The 21,180-nt window shown below is 43.1% G+C and overlaps 1 protein-coding gene across 2 annotated transcripts in view; it reads right to left on the bottom strand.

Annotated features, from left to right (window-relative positions):
* ANO6 (anoctamin 6) overlaps positions 1-17,532 on the bottom strand; it is a 186,634-nt gene extending 169,102 nt beyond the window's left edge. The window contains exon 1 of one of the 2 annotated variants that reach the window (XM_082742293.1): positions 16,759-17,532. In XM_082742293.1, the coding sequence (XP_082598419.1) occupies positions 16,759-16,831 (73 nt within the window). In that variant the 5' untranslated portion in view covers positions 16,832-17,532. The remainder of the gene's footprint in view (positions 1-16,758) is intronic. The other variant, XM_082742292.1, reaches the window with a different exon arrangement.
* Positions 17,533-21,180: the final 3,648 nt, after the last annotated feature.

The raw sequence follows: 21,180 nt of genomic DNA, 5'->3' as shown, positions 1-21,180 counted from the left end.
AAAGCCTGCTTTAACCCAACCCCTGAAGATGACTAACAGTGGAAACCAGACTCAAGAAATCCTGAGTCATCCTTAAGGGAAATAACGTCAGCGTCCGTCATTTCTCTGGGAACTTGGAACACACGCGCTTGAACAAATATTTTGGAACCTAATAATGTGCACCGACGCTGAATTGCTCCTTCATTTTGGATAGGTCCCCCTTACCTTTCTGTTCTCAGAGCTCTTCAGTTACCAAATGAGGCCCATAATATCTGTTTAGAATATATTTAACCCGTAAAAAAAAAACTTCAATAAGAGCTGACCTTTTTGGAAAAGTAAATTTTCCTATTTGGAAAAATAAATGATTATGCCTGAACTACTTGGAAGGAAAGAATCCACAAATAGTCCACTTTGGGCAGGTATCACGCTCACAAGCAAAATCGTCAGTGGGCTAACACTCAGAATGAACGGGCAGTCACGTTACGCAATCACGGCACAGCAACTGAAACCTGAATTTCTCTAAAATGAGACAGGAGTTACTTTTCCTCACACATTCCCTTCCATCTGAAGAGAACATTTGCTGATTTCCTATTACAGGCAAGGCATCGTATGAACTGTTACAGGGGTTACAAAAATAACTAAGACCAAAAAAATACTTGACATTAAAGTAAAAATAATTGAAAGGCTAAGTATGATCAGGCTGCTACCTAGGAGAGATATACTATTTCACAATTTAAATCAAAATATTTTTCCAGCTATTCTTTATACAAAATATACTGGACTGCAACTGAGACCCAAAACAATGTGGACGGATCTCCAAAAATAGGGCTGAGAAGCCAGGCACACAGAACACCACATTCTACTGGCTTCCACCTACAGGCAGCTCAAGAACAGGCCAACCAGTGTATCATGGAAGTCATTCAGCGTTCACCTGGACTGGGGGAGAAAAGCATAACTTGAAAGTGTCATGCAAGTGTCTTCTGTCTTGTTTTGGGGGATAATTATAAAATTTGTCAAAAGTTAGCAAACCGAACAGCTAACTTTGCATTTACTGTATGTAAAACAGGCTTTTTAAATGTTAAAAAAATACCGCAGGACTAAATAAACATTACTAAGAATGGAGGGTTCAGGTAAAACCACGGGGAAGGGTTATTTGTAGCATCTCTTACACTTGATCACAAAGGTCTTTATAAAGAAAATATTCCCAGTTTGAAAGGAAGGAGATGCAACGGCTAAAATAGTAAGTTTAATAATAATATAATCCCATTGCTTGCTGGATTTCAGTCAAGTATGAAAGAGCCCAACACAGAAAGAAAACAGGAATTTTTTTTTAATATTTTTACATATTTATTTGATAGAGAGATCACAAGTAGGCAGAGAGGCAGGGGGCAGGGGGAAGCAGGCTCCCTGCTGAGCAGAGAGCCTGATGCAGGGCTCAATCCCAGGACCCTGAGATTTGTGACCTGAGCTGAAGGCAGAGGCTTAACCCACTGAGCCATCAACGCACCCCGGAAACAGGATTTTTTTAATAGTAAATGAATATAGTATACGAATAGTAAATGAAAATAGATTTTGCATCCATTTCTTCCTGCAGTAGCAACTGAAAACAGGTTTTAATTTGCATCTTCATGATGACTCCATTACCAGGGTACTTTGGCTAGTAAGGACTTCTAGAGTGTGATTCTCCAGCACTGGAGTTTCTCAAGAGGAAAGTCCTTGAGGGAGCACACCAGGGTTCCTGTGGTGTCAGTCACTTCCAGCAAGTCACATCCCTTAGCAAAGCAGGCCAGAAAGAGTGGAGAACCACTCTTCAGTTTCCTGCTGAAAACCCAAGGAACCCTTTACTAGCTCCCTGCTCCATTCAGGTCAAAAGAGGAAAAGGTGGACCATGGGGACAAGATATACGTGCTCCTTACTTCTCTCCTCCTCCGTCAACGGCGGGAAACTGCACGGAGACGGAAACTACCATCTCTGACTGACGGAAGGGAGAATATTATGCTACACTGGGCTATGAAAGAAGAATTAAGGGAGCTGGGGGCCACCTACCAGGTTCTGTGGCTTTCCAACCCAGTGCTAACAATCTGGCCAACCTACTAAGAAATAAAGGGCACAGCACTGTTCAGAGAGAGCTAATGGCTCACTTTCCTGAACACACTAACAGCTGCAGAAATCCAAATAAACAAATCTTCCTCGTGGAGTGCGGGCCCAGCACAGCACAATCAGAATCACAAGTCAGAACACAACCGTGGTGCTTTACGCATGAATCTAACGTACATCTTGAGCCTTCTCATAGACCTACTTTTTAAAGATGACACTCTAAGGCTGTGTTATTTTTAGAATTATGAAAATAACAGCTGCACTTGTCAGCCATCCTCCAGTGGGGGCCCGCCTCCTTGAGCTGCTGTGGAAATGCCCAAGTTCTGTTCTCATCTGTACTCTCCTGGGTCGGTCTCTTTCTTCCACAGTCTTTACATATAATTTGCTGGTAATGTTGGCATGTTTGTCTTCCCTGCTGGTCAGCCTCCTCCTTGAGGGCAGAGGCCACTGCTGCCTCATGTAGGGCTGAATTCCTAGCACAGAACACAAGGCCGGACACGTAGGAGGTGCTGAATAGACATTAGGTAAATGAATGGATTTTTGCATACACTTTCGGTTTTTACTTTATCACTTCTTTAAGATTTTATTTATTCATGGGGTGCCTGGGTGGCTCAGTGGGTTAAGCCTCTGCCTTCTGCTCAGGTCATGATCCCAGGGTCCTGGGATGGAGCCCCATGTCGGTTGGGCTCTCTGCTCAGTAGGGAGCCTGCTTCTCCCTCTCTCTCTCTGCGGGCCTCTCTGCCTACTTCTGCTTACTTGTGATTTCTCTGTCAAAAAAATAAATAAAAATCTTAAAAAAAAAAGGATTTTATTTATTCATTTGAGACAGAAAGATAGAGACAGCATGAGCAGGAGGAGAGGCAGAGGGAGAAGGAGAAGCTAACTCCCTGCTGAGCCAGGAACCTGACATGGGGCTGGATCCCAGGACCTAAAGATCTTGACCTGAGCTGAAGGCAGACACTTAACCATCTTAGCCACCCAGGTGCCCCTAGGTTATCACTTATTAGAAAACAAACTTCACTAAAGCTGGAATTCTCTCTGGTTCTCTATACTCAGAACTTAAACAGTACATGACCCAAATGAGGTCTTCAGTAAAGACTGTGAAGGACATTAATTCAGTGCTCTTGAGTTCAGTGAAATCTCTATGCACATCTTTTGAGAGAGAGAAAGAGAGAGAGAAATCCTGAGCAAGCATGGGAGCGGGAGGCTGGGGGTTCGGGAGAAGAGGCAGAGAATCCCAAGCAGGCTCCACTCTCCACATGGAGCCTGACCCTGGGCTCGATCTCATCATCCTGAGATTGTTACCTGGGAAATCAAGAGTCAGATGCTTAACCAAATGAGCCACCCAGGCGTCCCTAAGCACATGTCTTTTTAAAAGAGCAACAGTTCCGATTTATGAAGGCCACTAGTAGCAAATTCCACAATCAGCTTCCAAAGGGATTTTTGTGCGTGTGCCAAATAACTTAGTCAAGACTGTGACCAAACTCTTCAAAATAAGTATCTTGGAGTATGAACAAGCCGCTAGCCACAGTTTAGGCAACTGTAATTCTCAGGAAAACCATCATTACCCCATTGCTCAAAAGCCATTTACTGTGTTGCTCACCCTTAGAGCAGATGACAAGGACTGTTAGTAATGCTCACATCTCCTCTGTGATTTGTAAGCTGCAATGTGCTTGTTATAGAAGCATGCACGCCATAGGTACTAAATGCTATTTAAACGGAGGGAGGAAATAGGAGACAGTCTGACAATCTAGACTATAGGTTGAAATCCATGGACAAGAATTGCAATTCTAAGGGCAATAACCAAAAGATGAAATTTTCACGTTTGTTGCAGAGTCACTTCTATGAACACTTAACTATAAAGCAAATCACTTTAACTCTCCTTAAGGATAAGAACAGCCTTCCTCTTTTCATTGTGCTTTGATCTACCCAGACGGAATGGAACATCTAACTTTTCTTATGGCTGATGCTACTAGAGGGCCCTAGCAGTGTTTTAAGTTCTAACAACTGGGTACAGGCAAATCAGTCTCAAACCTCAAACACACAAAATGAAACATATCATTTCATGTACCTATTTTTGCAAATTAGGTAGAGATTATTTTATTTTTATATCACTAAATTCAAAACAATTCAAGCCATAAAGGTAACGATTTCTTTGTGGGCTCTTGTCTTCAGTTTTATCATTTTGCTCTGTATCCTATTCTTGTCTTTTAACAGGTTTTATCTGACTTCAAACTTTTCAGTAATACTTAATGAAGAGAAATTTTAGCTCTGGGAGCAAATGAGACATGTCTGAATTTTTCCATTTAAAATAACGGACCAGGGCACCTGGGTGGCTCAGTGGGTTAAAGCCTCCGCCTTCGGCTCGGGTCATGATCCCAGGGTCCTGGGGTCGAGCCCCACATCGGGCTCTCTGCTCAGCGGGGAGTCCGCTTCCTCCCCTCTCTCTCTGCCTACTTGTGATCTGTCAAATAAATAAATAAAATATTTTAAAAAATAAAAAATAAAATAAAATAACGGACCATTCAAATAATAACTAAATATTACATGTCTATTTTAAAACTGCGTATTTTAGGGGCACCTGGGTGGCTCCATTGGTTAAGCATCCAATTCTTGATTTCAGCTCAGATCATAATCTCAGTGTTATGGGACTGAGCTCCCTGTCTGCTTCTCTCTCTCTCTCTGCTCCTCCTACTCATTCATGCACACACAAGCTCTCTCTCCCTGAAATAAATAAATCTTCCTAGGGCGCCTGTGCGGCTCAGTCTGTTAAGCCTCTGCCTTTGGCTCAGGTGATGATCCCAGGGTCCTGGGACAGAGCCAGTGTCAGGGTCCCTGCTCAGCAGGGCGCCTGCTTCTCAGTCTCCCTCTGCCTCTCCCCTGTTCCTTCCCTCTCTCAAAAAAATAAAATCTTTTAATAAAAAAGTAAATAAATAAATCTTTTTAAACAATGCATATTATGTTAAAAGTTGACTTCATTAAAATTTCACAGGATCAATATCAAGAACACTACTCTTTAGACTTAAACAGTAGATACTTTGAAAGTCTTAAATTTGCCAAATTAAGAAATGCCCTTATTTCTTGGGTGTTTTCTTTTACTGTAAAATCTAGCAAAGTATCATTTAAGTTTCATTATCAATCTTTATAGTATATTCTCTTGCCTTACTAAAATTATGTATCTTTCAAAAGGATGATACTGTTGTGAAATATATCTACTAGAAAATCTAACTTAAGTTACACCAGTCAATTATAGTGTATTTTTCTATGCTTGGTTGTTCTATAAATGACTCCATTGTTTGTTGGCCTATTATGTGCCAGGAACTGTCCCTTGTACTTTTATATATTAATATTATTAAACCTTGTAACAATTCCATAAAGTATCATTACCCTTTCTATATTAGGTCTACAACATTTTTCTGATATGGAAACCAAGGCTCCAAAGTTATAAAAACCTACCCGAGGGTTGATCTATACACAAAGGCCTACCTTCCCAGTCTTTCGTAGTCCTTCAATGATCAAAATCTTTCATCCATTCACTCATTCAGTAAGCATGTACTGATCGCCTACCATGTGCCCAAGCACTATGCTGCTCAAGGAGGTGACAGATCTCCTCAAGATACTCACAGTTTAATGAGAAAGACAAAGACTAACAGTGAGCTATATACATGGAAGGTATAGCCTTGGGAGAAAGGCAAAACCTCTAGTGAAAACCAGAAGAGACAAATCTGGGCTGAGATACAGGAAAAAATTGTTACCCAGAATATCAACATTAGCTTCTAATTATAGAGGGTTTTCAGTGTATCAGGTACCGCAACACTGCAAAGCAAGACTTTTTTTTTTTTTTTTAATGACATCACTGCTACAGTCATGCTTGAAGTAGGTTCTAATATCAGCTCTGTTTTAGAGAGGAGGGGAACAAAGCTCTGTTACTACTCAAGGTCACACAGCTAGTAAATGTGTGGGCTAGAATTTGAATCCCATCTGTCTAAAACTGAAGTGTAAGCAGTGGCAGTCTTAACCTCAGGCAATTTGTCTGAGGAGAACACTGGGACAGAGGTCAGATAAAGAACTCTGAGGAGAATGATGGGCAACTGAGGAGCCAACAGGGGATAAATAAAAAGGACCACCGGCCAATAGAGAGCCCCATTTCTTCCTGATACACTACAGGGTGCCCGTCCATATCCCCAGCCAAGGTAAGGCGAGGTTAGCTATAATAGATGGTGGAAATAATCTTTCAACACAAGGAGAAGTCATCCTTTTCTTTTAATCTCTGGTATAAATATCTCTCATCAAATTCAGATTTTCACTTGCAGATCCAAACCTCAAAAAAAGAGCACTTTCACCTAATCCCCAATACCTACACTCATCCAGGGCTTCAAGGAAGAGAGTGGATCGGATCCCTCAGACAGGGAGCTAAGGCCCTGGTGTCTCCTCCCCTTCAGACCTACAAGGATGTAGATACAAGAATGGAGTTTGGGTGTGCTCCAGTAACAAGATGGCCAGGAGGTCCTCTCTCTGAGATACAAGGTCATTCCACGGGATGCCTGGGTGGCTCAGTGGGTTAAAGCCTCTGCCTTTAGCTCGGGTCCTAGTCCCAGGGTCCTGGGATAGAGCCCCAAGTCGGGCTTTCTGCTTGGTGGGGAGCCTGCTTCCTCCTCTCTGCCTACTTGTGATCTCTGTCTGTCAGATAAATAAAATCATAAAAAAAAAATTAAAAAAAAGGTCATTTCCAGTTCTGAAGATGTTTAAAGAATGAGGGGCCGAAACTGACTGCCTGTACACACAATGGTCAAGAACTAGAATGTGGGCAATGGGAAGGGTGTAAAGCCAAATGGGTTTTTCACGTCAGATCAATGATCACGCCCACCACAGACCACCTCCCTGCCCTCCCTCCAGTGAATGGCAAACATCTCTGAACGATCTTCCATGTTTCCAATTTCAGGAGTAACAGTGGAATCAGGGAGAACTCTAACCACTAAAAATCTCCTCATTGATCTTCCTCTCCCCTATTCTCCCATGATATTCAATTCTTAATAAAAAATTTATTTATTACTTAAATAAATTTTATTTATTTATTTTATTTATTTCTTACTTAAATGTCTCCTTCCTCATGTCTTGTACATACAATTATCTGATGACACATGGGAGCACACATACTTTGGCAAGAAGTGCCTGACAGCAATTGAGCAAAAGGGATAAGCTACAGGTACTACCAATGGAAAAAACAATTTCTACCTTTACGAGCCATTTATTGGGAGCCCACAAAGTAACAGGCCTTAGGATCTTTTGCTAAGATTCCCTGAAGGAGTTTCCTCCTGAAATAGGTTTCCTGGAATTCCGAAAATATTGTCAGTCTGCTTGAAGATGGGGGAGGGGGGCACACACAATAATTATCTCTTTGCAGAAAGCACATGCTATTCTTCGACTCCTTTATCTTTAGGCACCTGTGTCTGCAGCACAGCTGCTGTCACCGTCATCCTTAACCTGACATTTAGTGGGCAGTTTCTGCACAGACGATGTGACCCGAGCAATACAAAACACAGAGCCAGTGTGTAGGAGAGAGGACTGAGAGATCACAGAGGTGAAGAGTAGCCACTTTTTTAAAGATTTTACTTATTTATCTGACAGAGAGAGAAAAAGAGAGAGAGAAAGCACAAGTAGACAGAACAGCAGGCAGTGAGAGAAGGAGAAGCAGGCTCCCCACTGAGCAGGGAGCCTGATGCGGGGCTTGATCCCAGGACTCTGGGATCATGACCTGAGCCGAAGGCAGACACTTAACCGACTGAGCCACCCAGGTGCCCCAAGAGTAACCATTTCTTAGGCTGAAATTAAAATAAAATGAGGCGAGATCTTTAAAAAAAAAATGAAAAAAGTAGCATGTAAATACATGAATTCATTAAGATGGTGACATTGTAACTGCCACTTGCAGAGCATTGAGTGAAAAGCCCCACATGGCACTACACAGACACTTCGCATCTTCCTAGCAACCCTACTAGGCTGAAGAAAGCAGCTCAGAGGAGCCAAGCAACTTGCCTCAGGTAATAGATTCTCAATGTCAAAGCCAACCACAAACTCGTCTTCTGACCACTGGCCAATACACTCCCTTGGCCCTGCTCTGCATCAATACTGCCTTCCCAGCCCCTCGTCAGGGATTCACCTTCCACCCTCCCTCCTTAAAATCTCCTATTTCCCTAGGTGGCATCTCTGACCAATGAATTTACATGGTTTCCTTACTACTCGTCTCACTTAGAAACAATGGTGGGTTTTGCTTATTCTAATTTTTTTTTTTTTTTTTTTTTTAGAAAGGGGATCTTATCTTTTACACAAACTTAGCATCCAGGGCTTGTTTATTTAATCAGTAACAGCAGAAAGAAATAAAACAATATAAAAATTAATGCAACAGTTTCAAATCATTATATAAACAAACTTTTAAAATAATGTTAAGGGGTGCCTGGGTGGCTCAGTGGATTAAAGCCTCTACCTTCTGCTCAGGTCATGATCTCAGGGTCCTGGGATCGAGCCCCACATTGAGCTCTCTGCTTAGCGGGGAGCCTGCTTCCACCTCTCTCCCCCTGCCTGCCTCTTTGCCTACTTGTGAGCTCTGTCAAATAGGTAAGTAAAATCTTTAAAAACTAAAAAATAAAATAATGTTAAAAGTCTGAGTTTTATACGTGAGAAGGGTATACAATGTTTGCTTACAATTTAGTGGGGAATCATTTTTCTTAAAAACTAAGCACAAATCAGAAAAAATAACAAAAACAAAAAAAAAAGCTTAAGGCTGTGTCTAGGTGACGCCAGAGAAAGGTTTAGCCATCATTTTGTTTGTGCCAAGCCGAAAATTATCTTTCAAATATCTAGGTAGAAATCATAAAAAATTCAGTTATGTCAACACAATCTTAGTTTATGTAAAACAAGCTTTATAAACAAGCCTATAATTCGCCTAATTGCACTTTGTGAAAGAACATCTATTTGCATGACTGACCTAGGGCTGAAGTACTGCCAAAGTTAAAATTAAAATTATAAAAAAGATAATTTTAAAGATCAGTATCCTTTTTCCCTCAATTTCAAGGATTTGTATTTTTAAATAATGTGAGAAATAGCAGAGTTTCAATATCCTAGATGAAAAGCATTAAATATAAAAGCCACATCTGGACTTCACAAAAGAATACATTTTCCTTCATTCATATTTTTAGCTGCCGAATAAGTTGCTGCAGCAAGCTTTTTCAGTGAGAACTCAGACATGTAGCCGGGGCAGTGATAAATACCACAGCAGAGAAACTTGCTTATTAACCCCTCAACCTGTCTTCCATGCAAACATTCCATCTGATGTTCTGGCTGAGAGGTATCTGAATAGCTTTTTGATACATAGCCACACTATTCCATTCCTGATGTTTTCATCTAGTATTCTTTAAACTGGCTGCTTCTTGGGATGGATACTAATTAATTTTAGTTGCAGTATTCTAGAGCAAGGCAAAACCAAAGGAAATGCAATAATGGCAATGATGATAAATGACGTAAGACAATCCGTTGATTGTATTAAATTCTCACCATCTCCATCTTTATATGGGAGCTACCAGTAAGTTGAAGTACATTTCCTTGGTTGAAGTTAATTGGAAACGATGTTTTCCTGTTCTAAAACTGGTGATTTTTGCACAGACCCCACCCTGACTACATTGCACCAGAAGCAGATCAAGCTTTAATCTTACAGCGTACAAAGCTTCCATTAAATTCTAAAACAGTCCCTTAGCAAATGTTTATTGAGTATCTACTATGTGAAAAGCATTACAGTACACAGGCTGTGAAGTAAGTGCGTAGCACCTCTCCCTTTAAGACTATATAAGCTTTGGGGCGCCTGGGTGGCTCAGTGCATTAAGCCTCTGCCTTCGGCTCAGGTCATGATCTCAGGGTCCTGGGATCAAGCCCTGCATCAGGCTCTCAGTTCAGCAGGGAGACTGCTTCCCCCTCTGTCTCTGCCTGCCTCTCTGCCTACTTGTGATTGTGCTCTCTATCAAATAAATAAATAAAATCTTAAAAAAAAAAAGACCTATTGAATCAGCTAGAATACAAAACACAAACTGGTAAGTATGATAACAGATGAAAACCTAAAGTATTAGCTACAGTGGAAACTTTTATTAAAATATAATCATTTTACTCTAACCTGCTATAACTACCCACTTTGAAAGTTTAAGACCATTTTTTAACCTAAAGCTAGATTATGGGATTCCTAATAATGCGTTATAATCTCCCTTCAAGAATGTCAGAATTTAAATAGCATCTCTGACAGAAACCTTCACAGGAGCTTTTGGTCTAAATTTACTGGTTTCTAAAAGAAAAAAAAATGTACAGTAATCAATATATGTGATATTGCAACCACTGAGAAAAAGAAAGGGTTGTGAGTGTGGAAGTCTTTTAGAACTGTGTCTGTGTCAGATTTAGAGAATGACTGGAATTACAAGAGGAGATGGGAAACATTTTAGAAAGCAATTCTTTGACTTGAAAGTTAAAATGCAGAAGATAAATTGTGACTGAGGGTTTGAAACTGAAAATAACAGGTTTATATTTTTTAAAAAGGGGGCAAAACGACACTCAAAAGAGAAAGGCTTTAAGGATCATTTGTTTTGTTTTGTTTTGTTTTGAACTGTCATTCTACTGGTAGAGACAATCTTCCCCTCGCCATAGCAGATAAAGACAGCATCAAAGTTCATTTCATCAAAGTACCACATTTAGGAATACTCAAGACACATCGTTGTCCTAGCCCCACCCACTTATCTATTTCTGATCCTTTCCGAGGCCATTCAGGTGTGGCATCTGAAGAGTCCTTTTGGCAAGATTACAGGCTTTCTCCTTAGTACCACCAAGGACCCTGGTACACATCTTGATTACAGCAGTAATCACAGACTAGTGCAATTATCTATTTGTGTATCTGCCTCCTTCCCAGATAGTGAGGTACAGGAGGTCAAGGACCCTGGAACCCAGCAGAGTACCTGATATGGACAATCAACAGATAACAAGGGAATCTCAAAGTGACATAGAAGAGAATTCTATGAGGGCCATAAAACCACCAAGCATAATGTTAATCAAACTGTTTTAAAACAGCAATTCACTTATTGATCTTTCAACAATGATCTGCTTGGCTTCTACCAAAGAGCAAGCACCACTGGAGGCACAAAGGGCATAGCTTCGAACACAAAGCATGCAAGACCCCTGCCTTCAGGAAACTGGTATGTCAAAGGAGGATGAGAAAGCGAACATTTTTTTTTTTAATTGTAGAAGTGAATGTCTACAATGTTCGGGATATTCTGCATGATCTCTAGAAGACCCAAATGACCTAGTCCTCAGTGCCCAAGAAATTTACATTCTAGCTGTGGGGATAAAGATAATCAACAACAAAGACAAAATACAAAGTGCGTGCTAAAAAACAAAACAAAACAAAAAAGTGCATGCTAATCGTGTAGAACAGAAAAATAAGGTGTGTAACAGTTTACTGTTGGGCACTCTGGGCAATGAGGATCAGGACTAGCTTTCTAGGTTTTTGACAGGCTTGGAAGAGAGTGAGCCACTGAAATACAGAGGAGCTAAGTCTGGTATTAGCAAGGAAGGGAAATGGTCTGAGCCAAAGCAGAGGAGAAAAGTGTGAGACTTGCTGGAACAATAGAAAAGTCTCCCCTCCTGCACAGCTGCCACCACTTGCCACCTGATCACTCAGCTCAGGTCCAAGAATCCAGCTGTTTGCTTGTGGCCTCAGAGAGGTCACCTCTTTCCTATACTTTCAGACCACTCCTTTCTACTCTCATGGCCACTGCAGGCATTTCCAAGCGTGACTACCAGAAAGGCTTACCTCTACCACCTCCCCTCTCCACCCCACTTTCCAACATGCTGCCAGGGAGATTTATCTTAACGCAAATTTGCTCCTATCACTCCTTTCCTTAAAATCTTTCAGGACCTCCAAATACCAAATCCTTAAAACATGCAGAATATTCTTCATGGTGTAGCCCCTTCTTGCCTTCTTGCCTCCCTAGCCTTGTGGCTGTTCCCTTCTACCACGGGCAACTCCACGGAGCTCCTGAGCTTCCCTCTGCCCTCCCTGCCACTGCATCTGCCTGGGCCTCCAGCGCCCAGCCCAGCAATCTCTGCTGGGAAGCTGCCTCCCGCACCTCCTCCCATGGCTGTGTACGCAACTCGATAATGGCACTTACTGCAAAGGGCTGGTTCCCGGCCCCCACCTATCCGCAGCCAAGGGGTGCATTTTACTCATTTTTAGTAAAGCCCCACACCCAATCTTGCACCTAGCACAGAAGGGTTGCTCAGTTAATATTGATCTAGGATCAGATCTTCAGGTGATTAAACAGATTTCAGGGATAGAAATTGTGCAGTAAGTCTGTGTAAAAATGTGAGATTAAAAAAGGAGCCAATAAAGACACTTGAAAGATACAGCTGGACCATCAGAACTCAGAGGTAATGGGCCTCTGCCCACAACGGCCCTCCTCTCCCCTGCCCCGACCCACAACCAATGACTCAACCATCAGCTGTGGGGATCAAAGAGTAAATTCTACCATAAACAGATTGGGAACCCAAAGCAACCAACCAAGCATCTAAACAAACCTTTTTGCCTGAACCATCTGACTTATTCCTGATAATTCCCTCCTTTTTTGAGAACACTTTACCTGTCTCAGCAAAGTCTGAACCACAGAAATGCAAAATCAATCAATCAATCAATCAGCACACTATAGTACCTACATTTTGGCTATAAAAGATGTTTCTATCATTTTCTACATGAACAGGGAGAAATGATGGATTTTATTTACTGATTAATGGGGCGGGGCGGGGGAGCCCATGGGAGGAGTCCTGGAGGGAGGCCAGCCAAAAACACTTTTTTTGCACACGGGCACACAAAACCTTTCTGGACACATGCTATCTACCAGCATCAGTGCAAAAGGGCTAAAAGCCACATGTTTCCTGCCTCTACTGCCCACCTGTCATACCTGCATTTGGTTGTTGGAGCTGATTTAGAAAATAAGGGGTCTTTTGCAAAAATGTTCTCATGCCAACAGGTCGCCTCATTCAGAAATCTTTGGGGACAATTTCTGGTGGCCCTGAGCAAAGTAAATAAGGAAAAGATGCTCATAATAAGATTACCATCTCTGATTCTCTGGTCAGATTCAGGCCAAACAAGGAAGCAATCTTTACACATAAAGCAAAAGTAAGCAGAAACCCACTGGTGGGGTGGGGGAGCCCTAAAGCCCAGTCTACTACAGGGCACCCTTCCATGTATGTACATAAAACATGTATATCCTACAACCAGGGACCGCAACTAGTTTAAGAAGTTTTTCTTTTTGTGTTTTGCAAATTATCTGGTGACGATGTTTTACCCAGGAACTACATCAAAAATAACTCTACTGTTCTGAATGACAAAGTTAATATTCACAGAGGAATTACATAGAAACCTTCGGTACCTGAGTGGATTTTAAATTATACAACTATTGGTAATGACAATCCAGTACTAGGAGAAATATGTTAGTCAACAGCTTTAACATAGCACTACATTATAAAACAAGAGGCACAGGTGAAAATTATCATCTTCGTTTCACTAGAACTTCCTCTCCCATAGTTGAAAATTATAATTATTTTGTTAAAGGCTATATACCATCAGCCTACTTCTGCTAACCTTTAAAAAGACTTACTACTTTACAATGACATAAACTTTCTATTGACCTGGTAAACATTTGTGCTTATTATAAAATCAGTGCAACCCACACTGAACTTGTATAACAACCAAAGACTGCTGAGATAATAACTCTCTGACATAAACTGTTGAGTTGACCCTTAGAGACAGTAAAGTATCAGTATCAGTAGCTTATGGAGGGAAGGGTGAAGGAGGAGATATTTAACTTTTTATTAAATACAGTTACAGTTTGACTCGATAGAAACAGCATAAATTACATCTGTAATTACAAAAAAGAACCTATTGCCACACACTTAAGATAAATTTTATGATGCCTCATCTGGTAAACATAGACAGGACCAAATTAGTTTTCTTTCTAAACTGAGATCTACTGATGACACAGCAGAACAAACAAAGCTCAGAGTCTCTAGCTTACTTTGATTTCCATTAGGGTTTTTATCCTTATTTGTTTACAATACTCAACATAAACAGTAACACCTCACCATAACAGACAAGGGAGGGGGCTGTGTTCAGTCAGTTAAGCAACTGCCTTCAGCTCAGGTCATGACCCCAGGGTCCTGGGATTGAGTCCCCCACATCCTGCTCCCTGCTCAGTAGGGAGTCTGCTTCTCCCTCTGCCCTTCTCCCTGCTCCTTCTCTCTCTCTCCCTTACTCTCTCTCTCAAATAAATAAAGCTTTTTTTTTAAAGTATATTCCTACAAAACAGACTATGCTACTTTATTATAACTTTTTAAAGTTTGCTCCTATAATTTACATTTTTATGTAATCATGATTTACCAGTAAAGCCTGCTAAATAGTAGTATTATACGTTATCTGACAGCTGAGTGACCAGGTGTCAAATGGACTAATAATGCACACAGGTCTTGAAAATCAGAAAGTCTGGGTTTGAATCCTAACTAGTTATACAAAAAGCTAGGCAGATAAACCTGTGAGTTTCAGTTTTCTCTCTAACAAAAAAAAGAATACTACTGGCTCCCTCCATCTAATAAATTGTTCTCAAATGAATGAAAAGTAAAGCTAAATCATGAAGTATAAGCCCCTCTATTCAATTTGTTCCCGGTCAACAAGAAAGTTATCTAGTTCTTTGGGTGTTAATGAGCAGTGCCTATAATAACCAAGATATAAAAATAACTTAATTGTCCAAGTATAGATGAATAAAGATGTGGTGTGTGTGTGTGTGTGTGTGTGTGTAACCATCACCACCACCACCCAGTCCCCTCACCATTTCCTCAGCCTTGCATGTGGGCAACGGAATATTATTCAGCCTCGAGAAAGAAGGAAATCCTGCCATTTAGGACAACATGGATGGCACCTGAAAGGGCATTATGCTAAGTGAAGTAAGTCTGACAAAGATAATTACTGTACATCACTTACAGGTGAAATCTACTACTACAGATAAAGTCATTTAGAGGTGAACTCATAGAAACAGGAGAATGGGGGTGGGGGGAGTGTTGATCAAAGGCACAAACTTCTGGGTGCTTCAGTGGGTTGAGCCTCTGCTTTCTGCTTGGGTCATAATCTCGGGGTCCCGGGATCGAGGCCCGTATGGGCCTCTCTGCTCAGCGGGGAGCCTGCTTCCTCCTCTCTCTCTGCCTGCCTCTCTGCCTGCTTGTGATCTCTGTCGGATAAATAAATAAAAATTTAAAAAAAAAAAGGGCACAAACTTCCAGTTGTAAGACAAGTTCTGGGGATCTACGGTACAGCATAGTGATTATAATTAATACTGCATCCTGTACTTGAAAGTCGCCAACAGAGTGGACTTTAAATGTTCTCACCACAAGAAGGAAATGGTGATTATGTGAGATGATGGAGGTATTGGTTAAAGCTATGGTGGTAATCATTTTGCAACATCTAAGCGTATCAACTCAGCACTTTATAAACCTTAAAGTTAGAAAATGATACGGAAACTATATCTCAATACAGCTGGGGGGAAAATGATAAAAACCACCCCTAGCTCCTAAAATTAAGTTACTTCTAAAGTTATCAGAGAAAAATAGGTCTTGAGGACAAGAGCAGGAACTGTTAGGTTTTAAACTGATTTTGCTTGCAGGAAACAGACACAGAGTCTCTGAGCAGACCAGCAGGGTAATTAAATTGCCAGTCTCCTGGAGGGACCCAATGTGTCATTCCCTGACAGTGATATTCTCCCTTCTCCTCCAGTAGTTTTCCCCTTCCCCACCTCCTCCCTTCCCTCTTGTTTGTTTTAATGGTTGTTCTACTCTTAAACAACTCTCCCTGCTTTCCGTCTACAACTTCTAAACATTTTAAACTCTAACTGGAAATGGTAACACCCAGGCTCGGCTTCCACCCCCCACCACCACCTCCCAGTCTCGCCAAGCTCCAGGGGCCCTCTGGACTTGTAGACACGTCCGGAGGTCCGCCGGGACTAGGGTTTACTCCTCCAATCACGGCCCCGGCGGGCTCCGCGGCTGACAAAAGGATCCCGGGGCTCCACCCGCGGCCACAAATCCGTTCCCCGGGCGCCCCACCCAGCCCCCACCCTCCCTCCCAGAGCCGTTCCTTTCTTTCACTTTACAGCGGATGCAGGTGGGTCACACCCCTGTTCTCCGAACCGGGGCCGGCTCCCCGCCCGCGCCGCTCTCCGGAATCCCCAGAGCAGGTTCGAGGGGGGGAGGAAATGACCCCAAAGTTGCTGCTTCTGAGTCAAGACGTCGGCGCGCGGAGACCTCCCTGTATCTGGCATGACGGTTCCGAGGCTGCGGCTGCGGCCCGCCCGGACGCAGTTTTCGGGAGCCCGTGCGCGCCCCGCGCCTCCCCGGCCTTCCCCCGGGCGCCGGCCCGCAGGCAGCTGAGGCTCGAGGAGGCCGCACTGCGGCCCCGGGACCGCGGCGCCGTCTCCCTCCTCCCCGGCCGCCCGCGCCCGCGCCCCTCCGAGCGGCCGAGGGTTCCCGCAAGCCGCTCTCGCGGAGGGCGCGGCGCCCACGCGCAGTCCTCAACTTCTTCCGGCGTCGGCCCCCGCCGGGGAACCCCTCGCTCACCGATGTCCCCGTCGTCGTCGTCCTCCTCCTCCTGGTCCATTTCTAGCAGAACGTCCCTGGTCATCATTTGCATGGCTCCCCCGGAGGGCGGTTCCGAACTTGGCGCGAAGTTGGGGGGTCCCGGGTTCCGGAACGACGCGGCTCTGGCTGGGCCCTGCGTCCGGGCGGGGACCGCGGGGCGCGTCTGGCTCCCGGCTCAGGGGCTGCAGCGCCCGGTCCGCACTCCTGGAAGCCCCGCCGAAGCGGCCGCCGACCCGAGCCCTGCGCCCAAGACAGCCACTCGCCACCGGAGCGGGGCCGGGCCACTGAGCATGCCCAGTGAGAGAGCCGGGCTCGCTGCGGAATGATTAAACTTCCCCCAGGTTTATTAGGCTCCCAGAAGGAAGTCGGGACGCGAGCCGGAGCAGTCGGCGTTCGTGTTCTGCACGCCAGTGACCTCGGGGAAGGCGGTGGCGAGAGCACGCGGGGGCGGGAGTGGACAAGGTTCCCCAAACGTTGCCTCCAAACGAGGCAGCGCCCTGTTCTAAGGTCATATATGGACAAGTCCTGGGGCTTGCTTTCTTTGACATGTGTTACTGCAGAGGGGGAAAAACGCCGCCAACAGCTCAGGTGGAGAACCCTGAAGGCGAGCACGTTTGAACCATATGTAAAGGCTAGGTGGAGCCCATGGAGGATCTTCAAGCATCAATTACTCTGACCCCAAAGTAAGGGAACGTGTATTCTATGGGGGCAAGGGGAGAGGACGATTGCAGAGAGAAGAGGCAAAACTCGCAAATAATAAACGATACGCGAAAAAAGACAAAGAGAGGGATCTCAAGAAACGTGTTCACAAAAGGCCGCAGGATTTCCGCATAAAGGGAAGTTAGAAAGCGAGAGAAGCGCCCCCTACCCCCGCCCGCCTGAGCACACGCAGGGAGTGGTCGCGAGATGGTCATGAGTCAGCTTAGTCCTCCCTATCAAAAATGCAAAAGAAGCCAAAGAATTTCCCTGTGGTTGGAAGCAAGCTCTACTATAATGCAGTGTGAAAGACTGTAACAACCAGAGGAAACAAAGTACTAAATAAAATTGGGGCAGAAAGTAAAAGAACGCGACCGAAGGGAGCAGAAGGAGAAATACAAAGAGATTTCTACTTTTAAAGACTCATGGGGGCGGGGGTGGGGTAGTTTGAACTGCAGGTTCCTGGGATTGTGTGTCTGCAGAACTGTTTTCAAAGAAGCTGCTGTTAGGTTCATTTTGATTCCTGAAAAGGGCTTAGAAGGTATATTTGAAATCCTTGTTATATTCATTGCCCTATACTTCTCATCAAAACTCTTTTTAAACAATTTTATTTATTTGACAGAGGCACAGAGGGGGAACACAAGTAGGGGGAGTGAGAGAGGGAGAGGCAGGCTTCCTGCTTAGCAGGGAGCCCCATGCGAGGCTGGATCCTGGGACCCTGGGATCATGACCTAACCCCAAAGCAGACGCTTAACGACTGAGACACCAGGCACCCCCCATCAAAACTTTTTATATTTTTTCCATGGAGGTACCAGAATTATCATAATTATGATGACAGTAAATCTCCCGTGCATTTTATTCTCCCGTACATTTTTTTTGAATTTCCATATGTAAGAAAAACATTGGGACCAATCATAAGTGGTAGAACAGCCACAAATATGCATAAGACATGTGGAAATTAATTTTAAGAAAATGTCCAATATCTTAAAGAACAGAATTTTAAAAAAAAATTTTTTTTGTTTAAATAGGCTCCACACCCAGCGTGGAACCCAACACAGGGTTTGAGCTCATGTCCCTGAGATCAAGACCTGAGCTGAAATCAAGAGTTGGAGACTTAACTAACTGAGCCTCCCAGGAGCCCAGAGAGAATTGTTTTTAATATAAAGAGAAAACAATACATTGCAAAGGGCAGAGGGGGGGGGAGGGGTATCAAAGAATAAAGAAGGGGGGGGGATGAGGAGGAAAAAAAGAAGATTGTTTTCTTTCGTGAACTCCTCCACAAAGCTTATGGGACCTACTAAATTAGAAATTCCAGAGGCATTTTAGCGACATGATCAGTTATCACAATTTTCATTTAACAAATGTGTACATTGTGCTTTTTATATGCTAGGCATAGTTCTAAATATTTTACATTGAGTCATGTAATCCTCATAACAATTCTAGCAATTATTACCACTCTTTTACTCAGAAACAGAATGATTAAATAACTAATTCAATATCACATATAGGAAGTAAGTGGCAGAGCTGGGGTTCAAACCCAAACATCTAGAATCTGGACTGTTGGCCATCTGATAAACCACCTCTAGAGACAAATCACTCCCCTCACCCCAAATTCTAAGTCTCATCAACTTTCTGCCCCAGTTATCTCACGAAATGGTCTGGTTTTTATGGCTTAAGACTTCGCTCAAAATTAATTAGTAGTTAGAAAACTCTTGTGGTTGAGTTTGTAATAGGGTCCCATGAGTCATTTGAAATTCCTTTTAGATTTTAAAGTCTACATTTTTGTTGCTTGATAAATGTTGCAGAGCGACACTGCTGGCCTTATGTGTAAAGGTAACTGTTGCTAGAAGGGAAATGAATTATTTACTTGTTATCTGTGAGTCTATCATCAGCAAATTCTATTCTTTCATTCAATCTATTTTATTTTCTGTAGCTCCTCTCATACAATATCTTTTTTTCCAACCGAGTCATAAATGCTTCACACATAATCAAGGTTAATTGGCCCATGTAAGAACCACATACTTGATCCTAAAAAATTATCATCTATATCATGAATAGTTAGTGAAATAAAATGTGCCTAGTAATATGTGGCCAGGTTATTGGATTTGCAAAGCTTTTCCACGTCAGAGTGGTAGACCAAGTATTTTCTCTTCTATTAGTCTTCTGATGAATTACAACCCTCACTTGACCACAGGATGCCCTTTCTCTGCCCATCCCTTGAATATTGGTACGTCTCTGATTTTGATCCTGTCTTTTTTTCTTCTCATTTTTCCCTGTTGAACTCATTCAGTCTTAGGATTTTACTATCTAATTCAAACAGGGCCAGTTTGATGAGCACATCAACACCTGATTTACAGAGGGCCCAGCACTCAGAAGCACTTAATGCTTGGGGCATTAATGCTCTGTGGTTGCAGGTTTAAATTCTTAATAACATTATCTTTGAATTTTTGTTTCATATGTGTCGTTCAATGAAACAATGAAGTGTGCTTGGTTCTCATACAGTCCTGCCTCGCACTGCCGCTCTGCCCTCTGGGACAGCTTCTCAGCCTTGCCCACCCTCCTTTTTGCCCTACCCAAAACCAGGACCACTAGGACAAAGAACACCTCAGCACAGGTACAGGGAAGTTCAGGGTCGTGTTCATGCACCCATGGTGCTGTAGGGCAGGGCCTGAAGGCAGCTATCCCTGCCCTATACTAGCAGTTTCATAGTGCTGTCACCCAATGGGTGTGACTTGGTGGGAATGAGCCTCTTTCCCATGCCCTAAGTAAAAGCATCCTCTGGGAGGCTGTGTCTTTAACACGGTTTGGAGCCTAGAGTCCATGGGGATGGGGAAGGGGAGATACCTGGCTCCACTTCTCTACCATCAGCCAGGGCATGGTCTATCAGTCCTACAAATTGGTGGGAGGGGGATCTGGCTCCTGGTGGGCTTCATGTGCTCACTGAACAAGAAATCCTGCAAAGTTTTGTTTGCAACGGGCATTGCAAATTGGATAGCTGGTCCTGATTCCAAGGTCTTTATTTCCAAATCTCTCTTCTGTGTTGCAAATGTTATATATACTTGAATGCTGGACATCTCCACTTGGCTATTTCTTAGATATTTCAAAATTAGCAGGCCCAATACTGAATTTATAATTTCTGCCCCAAACGTATTTCCCTAAATTCAGGAATGTGTAGTTACACAAGCCAATAATTTGAGAAACATTTTGACTCCTTCCTCTCTCTATCCCTCATGTCCAATCAGTTAAATCTTGTTATATCTACCTCCTGGATATCTCAAACACATCCTGCATCCATTGCTGATTGGTGCATAACTGCACAGCATGACATTTTAGCAGAAGCCTGGTGTAAGAGATTGAGATGTCAAACTACCTGAGCGAAATGGAGTTTTAGGCAGAAGGGAAAGCAAATGCAAAATTCCCAAGGAAAAACCAGCAAAGAGATCATGTAGCTGTGGCATAATACACTGCCCAAATTCAGCAGCCCATGGCAATCATAAACAGGTATCCTTTCATACAGTTTCTGTGGATTAGGAATTTGGGAGCAGGTTAGTCAAGTGGTTCTGGCCTAGGTTCTAATTTGTAGTGACAATGTTGTTCAAGTTACAGTCACTTAAAAGCTTGACTAGGGTTCAAAATCTGCTCCTAAAACAATTAAACCTCACGTGATCCTGCTTGGCAGCAGTCACTTCGTTCCTCCTCCACCAG

This window comes from Mustela nivalis, assembly GCF_964662115.1.
Source record: "Mustela nivalis genome assembly, chromosome: 7".
NCBI classification, from domain to species: domain Eukaryota; kingdom Metazoa; phylum Chordata; class Mammalia; order Carnivora; family Mustelidae; genus Mustela; species Mustela nivalis.
Note: the sequence above shows the minus strand (reverse complement) of the source record. Positions and strands in the feature narration are given on the sequence as shown.